This window comes from Leptidea sinapis, chromosome 25 (assembly GCF_905404315.1).
Source record: "Leptidea sinapis chromosome 25, ilLepSina1.1, whole genome shotgun sequence".
Classification (NCBI taxonomy): Eukaryota; Metazoa; Arthropoda; class Insecta; order Lepidoptera; family Pieridae; genus Leptidea; species Leptidea sinapis.
Genome location: NC_066289.1, coordinates 2151057 through 2173188, shown reverse-complemented (window position 1 = coordinate 2173188; position 22132 = coordinate 2151057). Strand labels below are relative to the sequence as shown.

The 22132-nt window shown below is 34.3% G+C and overlaps 1 protein-coding gene across 28 annotated transcripts in view; it reads right to left on the bottom strand.

Moving 5' to 3' along the window:
- Positions 1-22132, bottom strand: part of LOC126972211 (lysine-specific histone demethylase 1A) — a 411187-nt gene that overhangs the window by 10197 nt on the left and 378858 nt on the right. For all 28 annotated transcript variants that reach the window (XR_007731089.1, XR_007731092.1, XR_007731094.1 and 25 more), the window contains exons 11-13: positions 8134-8286; positions 2458-2570; positions 1881-2004 (exon numbers count right to left, since the gene is read on the bottom strand). Coding sequence is in view for 1 of the 28 variants with exons in the window: in XM_050818839.1 (XP_050674796.1) it covers positions 1881-2004; positions 2458-2570; positions 8134-8286 (390 nt within the window). In the remaining 27 variants the exon portion in view is untranslated. The remainder of the gene's footprint in view (positions 1-1880; positions 2005-2457; positions 2571-8133; positions 8287-22132) is intronic.

Below are 22132 nucleotides of genomic sequence, written 5' to 3'. Positions count from 1 at the left end.
CATGATGCTCTATAACTGAGACATAATACAAATTTATAGAGAGAAAAAAAATAAAGGTCAAATTCAGGGGACCCTGATTTCAAGATGATTTAAGAAACATTTTGTCTCGCGCAACCACTTTTTATTCCCGAACTTAGGGACCTTAAAGCTAGAGCATACTCATACGGCCAACTCACATGTTAGCAAGGTTGACTGGTCAAGTGAGCCACTTATCTGCCCATACAAAAGAATATCATGGATGTTGGAATAATGCTTCGCACAGCTATTTTATAAATTAATCTGCTGGGTGAAGAATTCTCGAACTGATAGGGCCCTGCAAGCTTAAAGGGTACTGCCACTTCAAAGACCAATAACACTTCTTTTGACTTCTGGTATGACAGATGTCCACGAGCAGCGGTATTCATCATATATTCATCATTCAAATATAAAAACAATCATAAATGTCGCATAAATTAGATTTCGTAAATAACAGAAAGCCGAGGCAAAGTAGACGTTTGATAAGAGAAGATGAAGAGAGGAAGCTACGAGAAGATGAAAAAGGACATAACACTCATCCGCAAAACACCGATATGGTCCGACGATCCATCTGTGGTATCCATGCAATCAAATCCTTTGATAGGAAAGGAGAATCCTTTGGATTTCATGCTTCCTTATATCATTGATCAAGGCAACCTGAACGATGAAATTTGAAATTTGGATGGAACATGATGAAGAAGAAAGGAGAGCGACAGAAAATTGTGGCGAATTTTAAGGGACTAAGTATTATTAGTAGGTAAGATTTCTGTTATATAGTCAGCAATTAAAGCTTATGATATTTTTTAACAAAAGACACCGATAAATTATGATGCGAGGTTACGATAAAACACCTCCATATAAATAAGTTAAGCCCAGACAAGCTATTTTTTACGTTATGCTTCAGTACACCTCTTTCTTTGTTGTGCGCTGAGCTAACTTCATTAAACAACGTCTTTGCTGGGAATACCGGAACAATGTACTGGCGATTTTTTTTACATTTTAGTGGTTTCGGGCGTGAGGTAACGCTATCTGATTTAATGTCGCCTTATCAAAGTTATGTGAGAAAAAATCGCGTGGGGCGATTCTTTTAAAATATCGGAATCCAGAAGTAGAGTGAATTCATTGCGGCGCTGTTATATTTAAGACTTCTTATAATTAAATATAATATATATATCAAATACCTGTTGATGTGAACGGTGAAATAAAAATATATTAACTTATTTGAAGAACTTGAAACTGCGCAAGTCATTTTGTTTGTTAAGTATATATATATATAAATATTTAACAATATATATATATATATATATATATTTATATGTATATATATTTAATGAAAGTAAGGGACGAAACGAGCAGGACGTTCAGCTAATGGTAATTGATACGCCTTGCCCATTACAATGCAGTGCCGCTCAGGATTCTAGAAAAACACAAAAATTCTAAGCGGCACTACAATTGCGCTCGTCACCTTGAGACATCTTAATGTTAAGTCTCATTTGCACAGTGATTTCACTAACTACGGCGTCTTTCAGACCAAAACACAGTAATGTTTACACAATACTACTTAACGGCAGATATAGGTGCCATTGTAGTACCCATAATCAAACCGGCATTCTGAGCAAAGGAGCCTCCCACCGGTCCATATATATGTATGTACATATTCAAAATTTTGTATTTTGAGATGAATTCTTAAAATATCCTTTATCTGTTCTTATATATATAAATAACAATTTGAGACTTCACTATATACAGTGTCTCTCATTTAAAATACTGATTATAATAAAAATACTATAAATTCCACCTTCATAACCATCGCTGATTATAATATGATTAAATTACAAACACCACTAACATGATAATATTTTTACCTCTACTTGCGGTTGTAGTTCCAACATGACCGAACAGGTTAGCGCTCGGGTCCCAAAATATTCTTTCAAAACATAGCACCACCTTATTCAAGTTTCCATATCCCAAACGTTTGATAGCTGCAACCTACAACAGTTACAGTTAGTTAATAATACATAACTTAGCAAATTTTAAGTTGAAACTTCACTATATACTACCACTTACTCCTTGCACTATGTTTAGCATAACTTTTTCGTTGTGCCATTTATTATACCTCTGCTACATAAAGATCACACACTAAGACTACCAAAAACATAACAAAGCATAATCAAATATGTTTTATAGCTTCACAATTTTCCATTATATTTTAACGTATGCAGAGTTACTTAGGTAGCAAATAATAAAATAGATATTTTTCAATGGACATAAAAAAATATGTATTGACGATTGAAAGGTAAATTTGGGCATTTCTTAAATACATAATAATTCCAAAAACTGATCTAAGCTAGACTAACAAAATCAAAAGTACCGAAATCAAAGCAAATCAAATACACTTCGATATAAACAAACACAGCAGCGACAGTGAGTTGACAAACTAACCTTCCAATCAGGCAGCGGGGGATCGAACTGCACGAAGTTCTGCTGGTTCTGTCCAGTATTCGCGACCGCTACCTTCAGCACCCCCAGGGGCAGAGTACACAGGATTACGTCACCTGAAAGAATATTGTTAGTGACGACGAGGCTAAGAATGTTCAATTGCATTAATTCTATGTAACGACAGCTTTGAAGGTAATCTTCAATACTTCTAGGACGTCCGAGACAATAAGAAAATTTACACTGCTGACAATATGGTATTTTCATTAGAATAAATAGCCTTTTAAATATTTTAAAGCTATTTTAGGACTTAGAAGTTCGTTCTTTAGAGATACACATCCAATCAAAAAGTATCAGGAATTATGATAAATTTAAGGTTCCAAAAATAAATTTTTAGACATTTCTCATTTTGGTGCGAAGTTTGTGTTGCATTTGTCATTGAGATGAAATATAGTGCTGATTTTAGTTTGAGAAAAGCATCGAACAAAAAGTTTGTTTTAAAATTTGCTTCGACGATAGAATTTCGTGTTTGGAGACACTGAAAATATTACAGAAGGCTTGAAACGCATTGTTACTGGTGACAAGACGTGGGTTTATGTTTGACACGCAAACTAGTCAAGTTTCGGAGTGACACCTGCAATTAACCGAAACCGAAAAAACCACACCGATATCAATCAAAAGTCAACGTCATGTTGACTATTTTCTTTGACTATTGCGGTGTTGTACGCTTGAAATTCTTACCGGATAGCCAAACGATAAATAAAGTACATTATTTAAGCATTACGCGGCGTTTAAGAGAGCAAATTCAACGAGATAAGCCAGATTATTGGAAAGAAAACTCTTGGATTGCACCATGATAATGCGCCTTCGCAGAAGGCCATCATAATGAACGAATTTTTGACCAAGAACTCGACAAATACAACCTTATCCACTAGATATGGCTCCTGCCCAGTTCTTTTATATTTCCTAAAATCAAATTACCACTTTGTGGCACGCGTTTTCATTTGGTAGAAGACACGAAGAAGAATTCGCAACGGAACTAAGCGTTAAAAAAAATGTTTAGATGATTGTTTTGATCGTTGGCGTCTTTGAATCGTTTCTGAATGAGTGAAAAAGGTAATTATATGTCCAAGAAAAACTATAATTATTATTTGGTGTGTTATTGATTTTTCCCGGCACTACTTTTTTTAGGACGACTTCCTATTAAAGCATATTTTTAAGTTTAAAAAAAAATACTTTATTTTTATTTCCAATTATAAAAGTACGTTTAAAAAATAAGATAGTCGGTAATGGCTCATGTCGATTACATCATTTATGATTCGTAGACGACTTTGATGTTATTTTTACTTTAATTAGCTTCTGTAAGTAAAAGTTGGTTCGTTGCACTGCCCCCAAATTTAAGGTGGTCTATACTCGAATAACTACAAACAACAGACTTGGAATGATGTGAAATGTGCGAGCGGGGGTCGAAGTGCATTCTCGATTTATTTTAAAGACGTGGATACCAATTATACCATACCATACTATTATAAAAAACCATCATTTAAAAATAATACCTTTAAAACTGAGAAAACCACTGAGAGCAATCGCGGTGAAAGCCTGACCCTTACTAACAGAGCCCACGCTTGTACAGCAAATAAGTACTCTTCACTTTGATTATAAGTGGATTCGTGTCAGCGACGAGTGAATCACCTCTTGTTTTACTTCATAACCCACCTAATGAAATTGAACACACATTTGGTATGTGCGCATAGTACTGGAGCTACAAGAATTCAAACAAAATTTATATAATCTCGCTGTTATAATAAATATCGTAAAGATATAACAAAGTTCTCGGTGAGACGATGGCCTTCTTGGGGGCCCGAGTGCTTGGCATGAAAAGTAACTTAGTCATTGGAAAAAACATGGTTCGTGGCGATAAAGGTTCGAAGTCAACGTTATATAATACGGAAATGCTTTGTAAAGTTTACCGAGAGATTTAAAAACTATTCAGTCCATTTATTTTTACACGCTCTTTATTAACTTCACCTGTATGTATGTTTGTTTGTAACCTACACATTTGGGCGCGATTTTGACCCACTTTAAGCGGCCAGATTTTGTTCAAACTTCGTAGATTTATCGAGGACCAATGACAATACATTAATTTGATAGAATTATTGTATTTTTTAATTTGCAAAATAAGATTTTTACTAATTTGTATAATTTTTTCATGTATCGTCTATAGTCAGGAATTGATATTCATTTTAAATTTCAACTAGCGTGTTTTTTAGTTTTTTTTTTTTAATATTTTTATAGTGTCTTAATAATGCATAAAGTGAATTGATTTTTTAAATTAGTGGAAGAAAGTGGAAAGATGAACTAACGATGACAGCGGGACTGAACTTAAGAGAAGCTACTATAGAAGCAACGAGAGTGGTTGGATGAGGTCTTTGACAAGGGGCATGTATGGGGGTAAGGCTGGGCAGAATTCAGTCAATTGCTAAGCAAGGGATTATTGTTCAAGTCAGATACACCTTAATATTGTGATTAAATAAATGAGAAATTGTAATAAAGCTTAAAGCGCTAGAAGCAAGCTTGCTTTCTATGCATTCCGTTTTATATTTCGTAGGCAGTAAGTGTAAAACCAACTATTTTCACGCAAAAGTGAGTATATAAAATATTTAAAAATATTTTTTTTACTAAACAGAGTTTTAGGTACTGTGTAAAAACCTCCTAGCCGATAAATATCAAACAAATTTTCATCAGGATACAGTTATCTTAACTGTTTGCAAAGTTAAATATAGGCGTATCACATTCAAGAATCTTATACAAGTAGATTTTAACAAGATATTAATATTCCTCGAGAATATATTCCAATACATTAAGCATAAAACAGTGTTAATTTCACGGAAATCATCGAACACTTTACATATTAGATTCATACATTACTGTCTTCATCGCACGATTATTTGTAAAGTGATGGATTACACCTATTTATTACTGTTTTACGTCTTCACGCGCACAATTATAAAGATGTGTTATCCATAGTAACATACTTAAAATTATCATCAATACTTAAAATTATAAAGCTGAAGAGCTTTTTTGTTTGTTTCATTGAACCTAACAGTCGTATTTGAATAATACTTTTTGTATATGATTTATGAGGAACATTAATGGTATAAAGTTACTAGCATTCGGCTACACCACTAGCCTTAAATATGATGTTTATCCAGTACGTCGCAAGAAAAAGCTCACGTATCACTTAAGAATTGGGGTTTGAGATTGTTGAATTTGGGTCATGGATTATTTTAATAGAATCACGTACATAATTTACAAACTACAACAAAAGAAGAGGGCACATATATAACAGCGGGGGTGGACATTCAAAAAATTATAGCCAAAAGTCACAAAGTAACAATAATCTAGTATATAAAATTCTCGTGTCATGGTGTTAAACATTGAACTCCTCCGAAACGTTAGTAATTGTTAGTAATATCACAGTAGACATAATATGTAATGTTCTATATTTAACGAGTTATTGAGGTAAAATGCATATAGCACTTATAACGTTTTTATTCCGCCAAATATGTCATTATTCCGTTGCAATCGCTCCAGTTGCACAAAAGGTCGTAAGACACGCACGCAGGTGAAGTCAAATGTAAGAATTGAAATTATTTTTGCACTAATCTGAGGATTTGAAACGATATCAATCTTATATTTTAAGCTAGCTGTGCCTGGTAATTCGTCAGCATAGATCTATCTCGGCATATTAATTTAAGATTAAAAGAAACAAGGCTTTTTTGTTCGATAGTATGACAATTTACACTATTGTTTTGTTATCAAATGCCATACTGACAGACACGCCAAAAATTTCAAAACTCGTACAATTAGTTTCATTGTTTCGTAAAACATTTATTATCACAAAATTTTACAAAAAAATTTACTACAGAAGGACATATAGATTATACATTAATATAGTAGTTTAGCTGTATCAATTTATTTAATAAATTAATAAAATCGAGTAAGTACGGCACCATCTCATAAAACTTCTTCCATAGTTCCATTTATACTTAGGTTTTTAATACCTAAATACATATTATATACGACAAATTAACTGTTTACTATTGTCTAAAGATAGCATTAAATAAATTAATATTTCACGTTATCTTCGATAGCTAGGAGTTGTGTTTGTTGATTACACAGAATAATACAGTAGGTCATCCATACAAACAAAGCTAATATCGAAAAACGACCTTCAAGTCACAACTTTTAATAATTCTTTGAAATATTAATAATTGAAATATAAATACCCTAAATAAAAAATAGACTGGTTGTGTTGTCCTTTCTGCCCGGCGATCTATCCATGGATCTCTATCATTTGATTACGGTCTGTGCGCAATCGACTTGTTGAAAGAACATTTAAAATAACATATTTAATTAAAATTGCTTAAATCATTAACTAAAAATCCAGTCAAACATGAGCCGCACACGCACCCGCAAGGTTCCGTTCCATCTGATAACACCCTATGAACTTCTTTATTACTTTAGTAAAAGTAACACCTTCAAAAACCGAACCGAAACTGATACTGATCTAGAGAGAAAGTTCAAAAGAAACATCTTTCAGGAAAGTATTAGTCAAGTATTAGTAAAGAATCATGAACTGGATATACCAATCCATAAAAAAAGAGAGATTCTGCAAAACGCAATGGCTAGTTATGGATCAGCCACATAGACTCCCATACACCAGAACTCGAACGTCACTTGAACGAGATAAATATATCGGTATAAATAGATAAATAAACTATCTATCAAGAAAGAGTTGAGGAGACTTGGCAAAGTATTAGACATAATCATATACTATGTTAGACAGATCGAAATTGAAGAGTATCGGTGAGGACGTCAAGACACACAAAGAGCTGTATTACTGTAGCTGTTACTATAGGGATATAAATACGAGTATAAATAATACAAAAAATATCTACTTAGATAGATCTAGTTAGATTTTTATTCATCATAGTAATAATAAGAATAGCAATTGTACCGTACACAAATTATGAAGACACAAACTACGCCATGGGTGCCGGACAAGGATATATATATAACAACTAGCTGACCCGCAGACCTTGTTCTGTAGATAATAAAAAAATACTGTTTGACAACAGAACTGTCAAACCGTGCGTCAATAAATTCTCTCACAGAAAATATGTCCATACAAAACAAATATTGAATTTAAAAATAATTTTGGGTCCCAAATCGAAATAAAGACTATCCTATCTCTCACGATGGACCTAACTGCACTCCATGAAGTAATCCCCAATAAAATCCGTTCATTAGTTTAGGAGTCCATCGCGGACAAACAACGTGTCACGTAAGTTATATATATTAAGATAAGATATCATATATACATATCTAAACATTCTACGTTAAGTTGTTTGGTTTATGTATATTGCATAAACCTTTGTATGACATGACTCTGGAACAAAAATTTAAGGGTTCGAACTCAGAGACCTTCTAACAGGTCGGTGTTATTAAGTGCTAGGCTAAAGCGCTTTATTAAATGGCTCAATATTATCTTCTATCTTCTATTGTCTTTTGGATACTAATATTAATAACATTAAATATTTTCCCCTTGTATGTTTTTGATCGACATCACTTATTTCTACTACTCTGATAGCGATATTGGTTGTATAATGTATATAATACCATTGAATGTTTGTGTCTGTCCAGGAGCCCTCGGGTTGGTGGCTTTGACAGTAACGCCTGGTCCTCCGTACGATATCTCTGTGACTGATGTGCCCAACCTGATGTCCAGACCTTCGGACAGCGCCACTGGTACCCCCGAGTATCCATTGCGAACTGAAACAAATATAAAATTTAATATTGTTATTCTAAGATTTGCTGATTAAAAAAACAATACCAAATGGGTTCTGATGTTAAAATAACGGTTTGCACTCCGGAAATGCCGGCAGAAGAGAAGACTTGAACATTAACATTATGCATTTTTCAATATTTTTGAATGGTTATCGAATATTCACACCAATTGCTTTATTTATCAGCATAAAACTACTAGCATTTATGTGGTTCAATATAATATTCACTTATTGAGCTATCATACACAAAGATGATAATAATATTACATAAAAAATTTAACACTTCAGAAATATTACAATTATTTTACATGATACAGTTTATCTCTCAGAAAAATAAACTTATATCCATAATTTCAAAGATTGTCTTACGAATTTTCGATCAGGTCACGTGTCCTGACGCGAGTTTAACATTTTATACCTATCCCAAGAAAAGTGCTCAACGCCGCTAAAGAAGTTTTCAATTCAGATATATTCGTTTAGTAAGCTTGAAATTGTAAACTATATAAATAAAATATGAAATCCTCCTACTATTTTTCCCCCATAAAAACTTTTCGGTAGCGTAATGTCAATTAAAAAAAATATTCCTACTCAGTTTTAGACATATTTTTTTATTTTCGAATATATTTCTTAAGTATTTTAACAATTACATAATATACATAAGCTTTCAAATTAATCCCGAGCAAAATCTGGACGCGGCAATAGAAAACTGATATAACAGAGAGACTAGAGGTTTCATATAAATGTTAAATATAGTAAATCCGTCAGTAAACCGTTATTACATATCGAGTTTACAGGTTTACAGGTAGGTGTGTAAAGATATTCATAATATAATAATAAGAAAAAGGCTTCGAGTAGGTACCGCATATTTTTATATACCTACTAAAGTATATAAGTATATATACTAATCTCAAAGCTTAGCTGTTATAAAACGTAGGCTTTAATCCTGTTTAAATATAAACTTAATGCTTAATACAATCTGCTCTTCGAGTCAGCAGAACAGTTATTTAAGTTATTGTCTAAACAGAACGCTATATTCCATACATGGCTATGTAGGTACTTCCACGAAAGGACAATTCAGTTGGGGACTGCAGCAACTAGCAATTATGCCAAGGGTGCACTGACCTCATTCGGCCTAGTTTACGCAACATATTTAAATTCAATTACGAAATACGAACGTATAATTGTTGTATTGTCGAATATCAAATTATCGATAGCATGCATCATGTATGACGTGGAAATATGTTTATTGATGAAATGAGACAGTGTTTCTGGCGGGTGTACCGCACCGAGGATCATTAATCTCATTGAAAAATATGCTTGCGTACGACGGAGATAGTATGCAAATTGATTTCGTGTATTCCAATCTAATCATCGCCGACTTATTTGAAATAAATCATAAAAAATTAAAAAAAAAACTGAATTGTTAGTTTTCAATGAAATCCGAGCGGCAATTCTAAAGATTTTATGTCAATCAACTTTGTAATACTTATTAATATTATAAATGGGAATGTGCGTTTGTTAACGTCACGATGAAAATGTATTCACGTCATCGAAGCTTGTAAAAGGAACAGAAAATGATGCATTTTATTCCAAAATTTTTAAGAGCGTCATAGGAATTTTTGGGTTAAGTGTACATATATAAGGAATGACAGCGAAAGAAAGGTATGAAAGATAGAATAAAAATCATTTCCGAGGTTCTAGAAAGGCGTAGAACGATAATAGGATTATTTGTGAAAAAAACGCGGGATTGGAACTCTCTAAAATATACTCAGCTCAAGGACCCATTTACTTCTCTTCTTCGATTAACTTTGATATTAGTTTTTGGCTCAATACAGTCTCATAGGACATTAAATCTAAGTTCATACTGACTTACAGTTTGATATGATCGTGTTTGTATCGCATTACACTACACCTTATGGAGTTTTGATGATGTCGCCTCACGTAAGATGCACAAACTCGTTCTGTCTTCTATTCTCACGAAGAAGCTAAGTACCGTTTATAAAAGATAAAAACAATCTTGGATATCAAAAGACACATTTTGTTATAAAAAAACTTGATATCAACGTAGAGGAATTCCCATCAGTTTGATGCAAAGCGAGCGAGCGAATCGAGTCGATTAGCGTTCCGCCTCTCGCGCGGTGTTTGCTTCGGTTTAAACTAAGCTTTATTAAAAAAAAAACCTAAATTTATATTAATTGTAATTTAATTGGACTGTGCCTTATCATCAAATCTATAATCAAGTCACTGACGTATTATTAATTAACTAGAAGGCTCCTTTGCATTTGATGCCAGCTAGATTATGCGTATAATGACGCCTATATCTGCCGAGAAGCAGTACCTAATGTGTGAGCATTACTGTTTCGGTCTGAAGAACGCCGTAGCTAGTGAAATTACTGGGCAAATGAGACTTACCATCATACGTCTCAAGGTGACGAGCGCAATTGCAGTGCCGCTCAGAGTTATTGCGATAATCAAGAAACATGAGCGGCACTGCATTGTAATGGGCAGGGCGTATCAATTACCATCAGTTGAACAACCTGCTCGTCTCGTCCCATATTGTCATTAAAAAAATGTAATTTTACCATTATGAGAACAATAGAGATATAAGAAAGTAATAATAATAATGAGAACTTTTTTTAAGGTAAAAAATTTAATAAATAAGAACAAGAATTTACAAAGCTATACAACAATTTAATCTTTTAAGAGTTGCAAGAGAAATGACATTGGTAAGGAGACAATTTTAAAAAATTGAAGTTCATAAAATGTTTCTGCGGTCCGTTGCAAGTTTAAATTTGACAGGCCACGTTGGCGACCACTTTGTAGTTTTCAATTAGGTTGATAGCTATAAGAGCGACTTGTCTATTGTGCTTTAATTTAATAAGTTTGAGTGGATACCTTGCCGCCGCGACAGCCGTACTGCTGCCCGCGACAGAACTTAAAATCAAAAGTTTCATTTCATATCATACTTTCCGGGGGATTTCATTTTGAGACAAGGATTCAAGCAACTTACGTACTTTTTACGTTACTTTTCGTTTTTTAACCTACTTCAAAAAGGAGGGGAGGTCCTCAATTCAAAAAATCATCAAATTAAAAAATCAACAAATAATTGTTTTTGTGTACGTATTTAGGTATTTATTTAGGAGTTTTTATTCAGGTTGATTATATATTATTATTATTATTAACTGACACTAAAAAAACTACGTTTAAAAAAAACGATATCAAAAATTTTAAAGTATAAAATAACTTAGTAAAAATTTAATTCTACACGACTATAGCACTATACAAATAATAGTATTTTATTAATATTAAAGGTATAAGATAATAATATATATATTATATATTTGCATAAGAGGTGTATTAAATTAAATCTTTATTATCTTTATCTTTTACTTTTCAGTTTTTGAAGTCGGTTTTGTTTAAACGTAGTAAAGCAAATAAGGAAAACGTATTCGCTGTTGGAACGTAACAGGTTTTTAGACTTGACGATAGAATTAATTAAAAGTGTAAGCCCATTGGAACAAACTAATATAGATTCTATTCCAATTCTTAAGTATGTCTATTTTCATCATTCAAACTAAGTTAGACAAACTAAGTTCACTCAATCACACATATAGAAACATAAAACCTTGTCCATATACAAGGAGCAAAAATTAGCGAAAGCCAGTAAAAGATCCGCCTTCTATCTTACTCGCCTCGCCACATATACATACTCTTTCTCTTTCAGTCGTTAACTTTATCGTCGATTGATTATAACTATAATAATTCCAGTTTTTTTTTTTAATTTCTACCACAACGAAATACTCAAAATAGTGTCTAAAACATTTTATACAGCAAACAGTGCCTTGTTAATAGGATAGTTTTTATTACCTTGGTTAACTTTATTGAAATTTATCGTAGGTATATATTTTTTTTAATAACATAGCCTACATAACCCCCTGCGAATTATTAATAGTAATATTTGCTTAACTATTAAGTATCATGATTCGACACCTGTGACAAGAAGATAGCGAGAGCTACCACATAATATTATAAGAATAAGGATATGTTCGGGGTTATACTTAATTTCATAGACTGTATTAAAATGTTTCTCTGTCAATCAACGAAGTTAGATCGACATGAGTTATTTGCTCAAAAGTAATATATAAGGAAATAAAATAAAGTTTACGAGCCACCGCTGCAATACTGACTCAAGCAATATTGTTATCAACTCGACGACTGGCTCACTTAATTGTGAAGCTGTACACAAAGTGCACTGAAGCTAACTTGAGGCTCCGTATAGACACAAGGGTGCACTTTCATAGCAAACTCTACTATGTAACACTAAACGATATTAAACAAGTAGCCAGCAACCAACACTGAAAACAACCTGACCCAAACTTGTCTCAGGGCTTTCGAATAGACGAAAATTAAATTTATACAAAGTAGTCTTGTAATTCAAAGGCAGAATATAATCATTACGTTTAGTTTAAAAAAGTTGTTATTAGTGGAACTATCTATTAATTTTAAATATTAATATGTACAATATTTGGTTTGTATTTTGTATCTAAAACAATACGCAATTATTTTACCATAAAGTCAAAATAATATAGATAATGAGATAATATCGAAATGAAAAGATAAAATTTCCCACTTTTGTTGTCAAGTAATTGCAACAAACTATTATAAGTATGACGTTTAATGCATCACCAAATTTATCTTTAATGCATTAGCAAGATGCTAAACCGTATTAAGTAACATAAGTTAGCATAAGCAAGATATATACGCCACGACAATAATTATGGCACGGCAACAATTCACTGCGAATCAAAAAGTCCAACAAATGTGCGATATAATAACGCGAAATCCTAACAGATGGCAGCCCTAAGTACGATGAAAGAGACCGCGAATGGTGGCGAGACAAACTGAGCGGACCATTGTGCCATTACGGTGGATTAGTTGTAAACTTAGCTGCAATTAATGTGCAGCTATTTGGCTTGGTTTTTGGTGTTATTGTAGTTGTTACTTTTATACAACAATATCTGCAAAAAACCTAGATTCTATAATAATCAACACATACCTTATAAAAATATGCTCTTCAATAAAAAAGACCATACCTACAGTTCAATCAAAAAAATTGAAACATTAACGGGATAATTTCCCGATATTCAAGCGTCATATTTACGGGTGTCTTGATGTTATTAGCGAGTACTTATATCGATCTACCCTCATATTCATGGATTGACTTCAATTCAACTTGATTACAGTAACTTATACTTTATTCATTTTGGAACATAGAAATAGTATGAATACGGGTAATTGTCGCTATAATTAGTGGGCATGGGCTCCCCGCATTTTTACAACACGATTCCAGATTCTAGACAGTTGAAATTGTGGTCCTTGTTTCAAAAGTATAAACTAAAATGATTTATTATTTTTTTTTGTATAAAAGGGGCGAACAACCGCCAATCCGGCCGCCGGCCATGGGAGTAGCCTCTGAGCTTGAAAGTCCCTAACTCGTATCAAATTTAGCACTTCGACGTTATGTCAGGTGGTGGAATTAGGTGAAAATTACGCTTATTAATGTCCAAGATTTTACTCTTAATGAGAAAAAATGGCAAGGAACTCATTACATCAAATGATTTTACATTATATTTTATACAGTGAATGATGCACCAAAATTACTCAAACGTTTTGACTTACTCATGCAAGTTAAAAAAAATTATAAGAGAAACATGTGCAGTAGATGTAGGTATCTATTCGCATACTCTATAAATAAGTAAAGGTATTAAGCGAACACATACAATTAAACTAATAACTTAAATGGAATATTGTCAACAGACAAAAATCCCCGCAGACAGGACCGACCAAGCACCACAAGCAGTGCCCGTTAACGAGTATGACGCATGGAGCAGCTATCGCTTCCCTCGCACATATCTTTCGAGTGGTAACAACCCGCCCCATGACGCCGCCATGAGCAGTACCAGTGATCAATGCAATTAGGCCATGGGCAAAAACAAATCACACTTTGAGCTAGCTCAGTACTTTCACTGCATGACACTGAGAATATCTAAATATAGAAACACTGCTTGAGGAATACCAATAGGCTGCTGGAAGTTACAAAATCCAAAAGCGGCCCGACAAACCAGTTCGAACAAATCCAATGATGGACATAAAAGTTACATTTAACAAGACCGCCATCGGCTCAACCAGAGATACCAATTTACTGAACACGTGGATCGGCCATTTTGCTGGTCGTCATTACATCGCGACATGGCCGGCCCATTTCTATGAAGTCAGCCCTTTAAGAACTTTGTTTTAATTTGTTAAGACACTAGTGGCTGTCGTAATACGGATTTGTTACTTACAATTACCATCTCTTTTTATTATTTATTATTAATTGTTTACAATACGTTACATTACGACAAAACATTAGTTATTAACAGACAAGACAATATTTACAATAATTCAACATACTAGATAGATTCTTCAAGACTAATTGCTATGAGGCAGGAACAACAAACAAAAACTAAATTCAATAATTTTTGACATTTACTATCATCACGATTTACTTATATAGCCTAATGGTTAGTGACCCTAACTACTTAGCTAGATGTCCCGGGTTCGAATCCCGGTAGGTGCAATCATTTATATGATGGATATAGATGTTTGTTTCTGAGTCATGGATGTTTATATGTATTTATGTATGTTTAAGTAAGTAAATTGTATTAAATATATCGTTGTCTTGCTGTACCCATAGTACGGGCTATGCCTAGTTTGGGGAAAGATAATTTTCGTAAAAGTGTGTCAATATTATTATTATTATTAGTTGTACTAATGAAGTTCATCTTCTGTGCAATTCTCAGGGTCTTTCTTCTATGATCTGACGTTACGTACATTACATGTACAAAGCTCCGAATAAACGAACAAATGAATTCAAAAATCAAAATCAAATTGGCACGTGGCGGGCGAGGATTGCACCGGGACTCTGTGGTGAGAGTCAACGGTTCACCCTATTGCGCAAACTATAAAAGTTCTCACTGTCAGCATGGTAACGATACTCTCAACAGATTCGGCTTTGTGGCGACGTGGCACATGGAATTTTAGCTTTACGAGCAGTCTGCAATGTGGTTTAAAAGTTGACGCTTCACATTTGAGCTTTTTATTTAAATAAATATAAAAAACAGACCCAAATCTAAAATCTTTACAGAATACTCTTTAAGCCTCTAAAAACATTATGTACGTTGAAAGATTTCGTCATTGTTTAATAAACGTACAAAACCTTAACCTTATCGCTCGGAACTAAGAACTTGCCTGAAGTTCACAATACCGAGCGATAAGGTGCTAATTTCCTTGTCCATCCGATGCCAATAATAGGTGATATCTCGGATGTACCAACTACAAGCTTACCAACTTAGGTATGGCTTTCGCCATTGTTGATCGCCAGGACATTTTCTGTAATACCCATTTGGGTTTCCCGGAGTTTATGCAAGTGGACAAGCAGCATCCTCAATGGGTACAGCAAACATCACTGTCGACGGATATTGTTCTAAAGAGAATGTTATAACTTTATTTCGTTAAAATATACTTATTATTCACTTATTTAATAATGCAAGTTATCGATTTTTATTAATGTTATATAAGTTTTAAAGATCCGACTTACACTTAGCCACTTTTCAATTTCATAGGAAAATGTATAGTTATAAAAATTTGAAGGTTTATGATTCTATCAATCATTTTATACACAGCGAGAGTTAAATTGCATTCATCATCGGATTCGTTGCTAATTATTATTCACAATGCAATAAAACACCATTCAATATTAAAATTTAATCGTTTAAATCATCACCCGCTTTTGCATTTTCATTAGCCATTGTATGAGAATATAAAACTACAGAAACTCATAGAAGTATGTAAAAACTGGGAGACAGCGTCTTTTTGTTATTTTGGTTATATATTCGTTATTTGTGTTTTGGTTGTTTTATATTGGTTAAGATCTCGTAGAAGGGTGTTTCATGCTCGCTACTAGTACCTAAATGTTAAGGTTCTGTTGTCATGTGTGTATAATTGTATTCTTTTGCGTTGTCAGTGAAACTATTCTAGGGTATATCCAATATTGTAATTTTTATATTTTATTTTACTTCATTTTGTACTATAGTTATGTATCTATTTGTTTCCGGAATAAATAAATAAAATACCAGACTTGGACATTGGTGCAAATATATAAATAAATGTACTAATATTCATTAGAATTAAACACTGTTGTTTTGTATTGGACTAAATTTTAAATTTTAACATAATAATGGAATTTAAATCGCATTATTAACTACTGTAGTTTATATAGGTATTAGTGTGCGATTGTTGGTTTCCGAATAAATAAATAAAGGCCGTACCTAACCTTCTCTAAGATGTGTTTTTTGAAGCGATTGCTGGTCCATGGACTAGCATCATGGACCCTTGCGTTAAGACAAGCACAATAAAGTTTTATATATCTTTTGAATTAATTACATACTATATTAATAAAATTCTTGTATAAACTTTTTTTTATTTAGAGTATAATATTATGGACTGGTATACTCCTCCACTCGCTACGCATATTAGCTTCACTCTGAATGAAATGCAGTGATCACCTTGATTCAAGTTCCATTGTTTTTATAAATTAAATCATTTATATAAAATTATTAACTCGGATATAATATTATTAACGTAACTTTGGAGTTTGTTCTCTTTTTCGTGGGCTAAGAGCCGCTTGTCCATTCTGTTATGTTTCCTCATATCTATTATATCTCTAGCTAGGCTCTAGCTGCTTCTATGAAGGTAATAATATGTTTGTTTACATTGCAGTGATAATTATTCTGCTGGTAATACACCTTGTCTCTGTTAATAGAAAGCACGTTCTCGGAGAGCCTTTCATTAAAATCATTAAAGCTGAGAATGAAAAATATAACATCAAACAAAATAACGTCCCAATAATAAAATCTCAGCTCTACCTTCATAAAATGCTCATCAAATTCAATTAAACTACAATGTGGCGTACTAACAAGCTGTCGTAAATTAACGTTCGATCGGCCCGTGTGGAGATTGAACAGTTCGTTGGTGAGAAAAGTACTCTAAGTGCTACTTAGTAAGTACAATAATTAGTGTAAAAGCGTTAGGCTAATCGAGTGGTACTTGACAAGGGTCGGACGGGGTCGCGAGTGCACGGCCGGAGAGCAACTTGGCCCATTATTCGGACAGAAGTGATCCGACGCCTTTTAGCCATGTTGACGAACCGCCCATTAGCTTGTTGAGGTCTTATTGATCTTGTTTTACGTAGTTATTTATATCTTTTAAAACTAAACAATCTGTTATTTTTAATGTGATAACAACTAGGGCAGGACACATAGTTGGACGAACAGATGGCCGTTGGGGCAGTAAAGTCCGCGAATGGCGACCACGTACCGGAAGAGGCAGTGTTGGGAGGCCCCCCACAAGATGGACCGACGATCTGGTCAAGATCGCCGGAATTCGTTGGATGAAAGCAGCGCAGGACCGATCATCGTAGAAATCTTTGGGGGAAGCCTTTGTCCAGCAGTGGAAGTCTTCCGGCTGATGAAGAAGAACCCTCACTTCTGGGATTAACTATACCAATTAAATTTGTAACCAAAATTTATGAACGATGCGGGACTCGAAAACTCGACCACTCTTTCAGATTCCGTCCAAGAGCTCTTACCAACTGAGCCATCCGTTCGAGTACGCATGGGTCATAAATTTGGGATATCTTATTCAACTTTTGTTATTAAAGATGCCACACTTCTTTAAAAATTTATATTCGTCATCCGAGGAAGTAGGTCTGTTCAGTTCAGCACAAAATGATTAACAATTTTCTCTTTGCAAATGGAACTGAATTTATTGTATCTTGGATTGCAAATATATTCGACATACATATTTGCCACCATACGCCGAAAATTTAAATCACCCAAACCACCAGGATGTATATTCACAGTAAGACAAGTTTAAATGGCAATAAACATGCTGTAACTAATAATAGTGAGTCTTCATATACTCACAATATACAGGTGTCCCAAAGTTATGGGACATAAGCGATACGAGAACGTGGGTGAGTTACAAACAGAATTGTGCCATATCATATCGAGTATTCACCAAAAAATTATAAGAAAATCAACAGGCAGCGGACTCATTAAAAGAATGAATGAATGAACTCATTCAAGATTTTTTTTTTATCATTTAATGGTGAATACTCGATATGATATGGCACAATTCTGTTTGTAACTCGCCCACGTTCTTGTATCGTTTTTTGTATAGCATATCTTTCACATATCCCCAAAAGATGAAATCTAATGCTGTAAGGTCCGGGGATCTGGCCGGCCATCTAATCGGTCCATTCGTACCAATCCAAATAGGAAAACATTCATTTTACGTTGTTCCTTTCTTTTAAAATATTATGTTACTTAAGAAGAGTTTTAAGTTTTTGGTCATTCTTTCGATTGGCATTATAACAGTAGGGGTGTTTTTTTTTTTCCATTTCATTCCCAGACGAGGAAAATAATTTTGAGAAAATCTTTGAATGCAGAAAAGTACTAACTTTTAAAAATAAAATGAAATCTTCTTTCAGTAAAATAGCCTATCTTCGATATTTAAGGTACTTTCCCTTCATCTCCCATAACTTTGGGACACCCTGTATAAGACAGGCAAAGTAAAATGAGGGCTTTTATTTTAATATGCCTAGTCAACCAGTTGAGGATAGGAATGAAAGGGCTGATGTCAAATTTTAATGTCATTAAATCATTTCTCGAGTGGTTTTAATAATAGAATAATTTTAATATCTGACGAACCAACAAACAATGAAACTATCGTCCATAAACTTAAAAGTGAAATGCAGATTGCTTCTTTCTCAGATTCTGATAGATCTTTCTTCAGTTTATGAATCTCCTCAATTCTCGTCTTGCTTTAATTCATTGGGTATCATTTTAGTACTAAGCCGGGCTATTTGCCATACTCGTTCGCTGACGAAAAACATTTAAAATTCATTTACTTTCGCAGTAGGCACCTAAACGACATGGGATTTACCAGTGGGAGGCTCCTTTGCACCGAGTGCCGGTGAAATATGAGTACAACAACGGTTCCTATTTCTGCCTTGAAGCAGTAATGTATAAGCATTACTGTGTTTTGGTCTGAAGGGCGCCGTAGCTGGTGAAATTACTGGGCAAATGAGACTTAACATCTTATGTCTCAAGGTGACGAGCGCAGTTGTAGACCCGCTCAGATTTTTTTGGTTTTTCAACAATCCTGAGCGGCACTGCATTGTAATGGGCAGGGTAAGCCCTGTCATCAATTATGTAATCAATTACCATTTGCTGAACGTCCTGCTCGTCTTATCTCTTATTTTCATCAAAAAATGACGTAACGACAACATTCACTAAATCGGGAAAAAGATGAGTGTGTTAATCAGCAACAGCCAACAACTCTCAGATATGTTAAGAGCTATCAAGATTCTTAAATTCATTTAGCAATTTACAAACCGTAAGGAGCACAAATTCTCAAAAATCCAACGCAAAGGTTCGCCGAATAAAATCGTTGATTACGGCCCGCGCAACGTTACGCTCCGCCAATCGGAATTTTATTTACTCGCTCTTTTGAAAAACAAATATGACGACTGCTTTTAATTTATGATTGCGTCCGCTGGGTCTCTGATCACCCGATGGCACACTACGAACATCGTTCAAATTCGTGATATGACTTCTATTTGTACTTTTTGTCGGACTCGTTTGCGCCGTGACGACGGTGTGCGAGCTAATGGAGATATCGTTGTGCTTCACATCAAGAATATATCGCCTGACAGTTTTATTGCGATCAAAATCGATATTCGGATAACTCTTGTGAATAACTTTTGTCAGTTTGCACAAGTTTCGACAGTGCAGGGATTGCATTTTTGAAGACTACACTCAGTTATAAACTAGTGGCTGCAAAAGAAGTTGAAACCGGGTAAAAATTTACGAAAACAATATTCTACGCGAAGCCTGTAACACCATGACATCATATAAACGGTTCTCGTCAATAAGTTTTAATGATTTTTAATCAATTTGACTTCAAGACTTGCTGCAACAAAAACATCTTAACTGCAGATTGGTTGCCGCTGATTAAACAAAATCCAGGTATTTGTAATGATAAAAGTCCATCATATTCGATGCAAACGTAGTCTTTATATAACAATACCTACCCACCCTTTATAAATCACCTACCCACAATTAACAGCCTACACTAAAATAACAGTTCAAAAGTAACTTGGTAATTTACTAATATTTAGAGCTTGTATTTCTAATACTCGTGACAGGGATAAAGAAATACTTAGTATTAATTAAACCTAAATATTTAGACGGCTTTTATTATTTTTTTTAAAGTGATATCCCTCACTTCTAGCATCAATAAATTAAATTTGTAACCAAAATTTATCAACGATGTGGGACTCGAAGCCGCGACCTCTTGGGTTCAGTCCGGGCGCTCTTCCGTTCGAGTGATGTATGGTTCGTAAATCTTGGTATGTCTTGTTCAACTCTCAGGTTGTGGCTCCACCTACAGGATGTACTTTATAGTTGATAACCTACCCAACCCCAATAATTGCTTAATAGGAAATTGACTTGAGATGTCGCTCTTTTAAGCTTTAGCTTTCTTAGCAGTAGTTACGAGTATGTTAAAATTATTTTTCACATAAGAGGGTACAAACAGCCAATAGTCTCACGTCGGCATCCGCAATACGAAGGGTCAAGAGATGCGTTGCCGGGCTTTATGTCCGAAGGTTGCTAACTTATATCGATTCGGAAATTCTGCAGCCCACAATTGATTCCACAAAGTGGCTGAGCGGGGCAAAAAGCTTCTTGCAAAATACTTAAAAATAGAATGCTAGATACCAACGTGATTCGGGTGGAATTTTTGTATATTCACATGATGTGCACTGGTGGAATTCGGCTGCCGGTATTACTAATTCATCACAAATATCAAAAAAGGACCTACATTTAGGCCTTGGTATGTCTCGCAGTCACTTTTATTGTAGTGCCATGAATGCTGAAGCCCAGGGTGACCAAGCTCTACGCGGTGTGTTAGTTATTTTTATTTATTTATAATAAGTATATTTTTTTTTATGGAATAGGAGGACAAACGAGCGTACGGGACACCTGGTGTTAAGTGATCACCGCCGCCCACATTCTCGTTTAGCACCAGAAGACTCCCAGAAGCATTGTCAGCTTTTAAGAAAATTGTACGCCGTTTTTTTGAAGTATACACTAATCTAGCTAATATAGTGTATAGTTCAAAAATCCGTTAGCATTGACAATTGCAGTAGCAGAAACAAACAGAAATATGAGTAAGATTAACGTTCTTCTATATTGTGTGTGCTAGTTAAAAAGAGAATTGTATTATGTGCGGTGTTTCCGGGACCGGTTGTCCTCCTATTCCATAAAAAAAAAACAACCAACATTACTTTGTTAATGAACGTTGCAACCACATGTGACATGTTGACTCAATGTGAGGGACAAAAATTGACTATTCTCCTAAAGCTTTTCTTATCTCAATGGGAATTTTATCTGTGCCCGGCACTTCCAACCACAGTATATTTGGTTCTATACCGAGATCTATATATAACTACAAAAATGATTGATTTAATAAAGTACATTCGTAACAACCAACACCAAACCAGCCAGTATGCAACGACTGAGGGTAGTATTAATTATAGTTAAACTGTGATCAACTTTAAAAACAAACCTGTTCAGACATTGTTGCGTCCAAATGCCATTTAAATCTAGGCGTAATCCAAGCTGTCTCAAACCGAGCAGAACAGCGTACTGTAATCGCTACCAAGC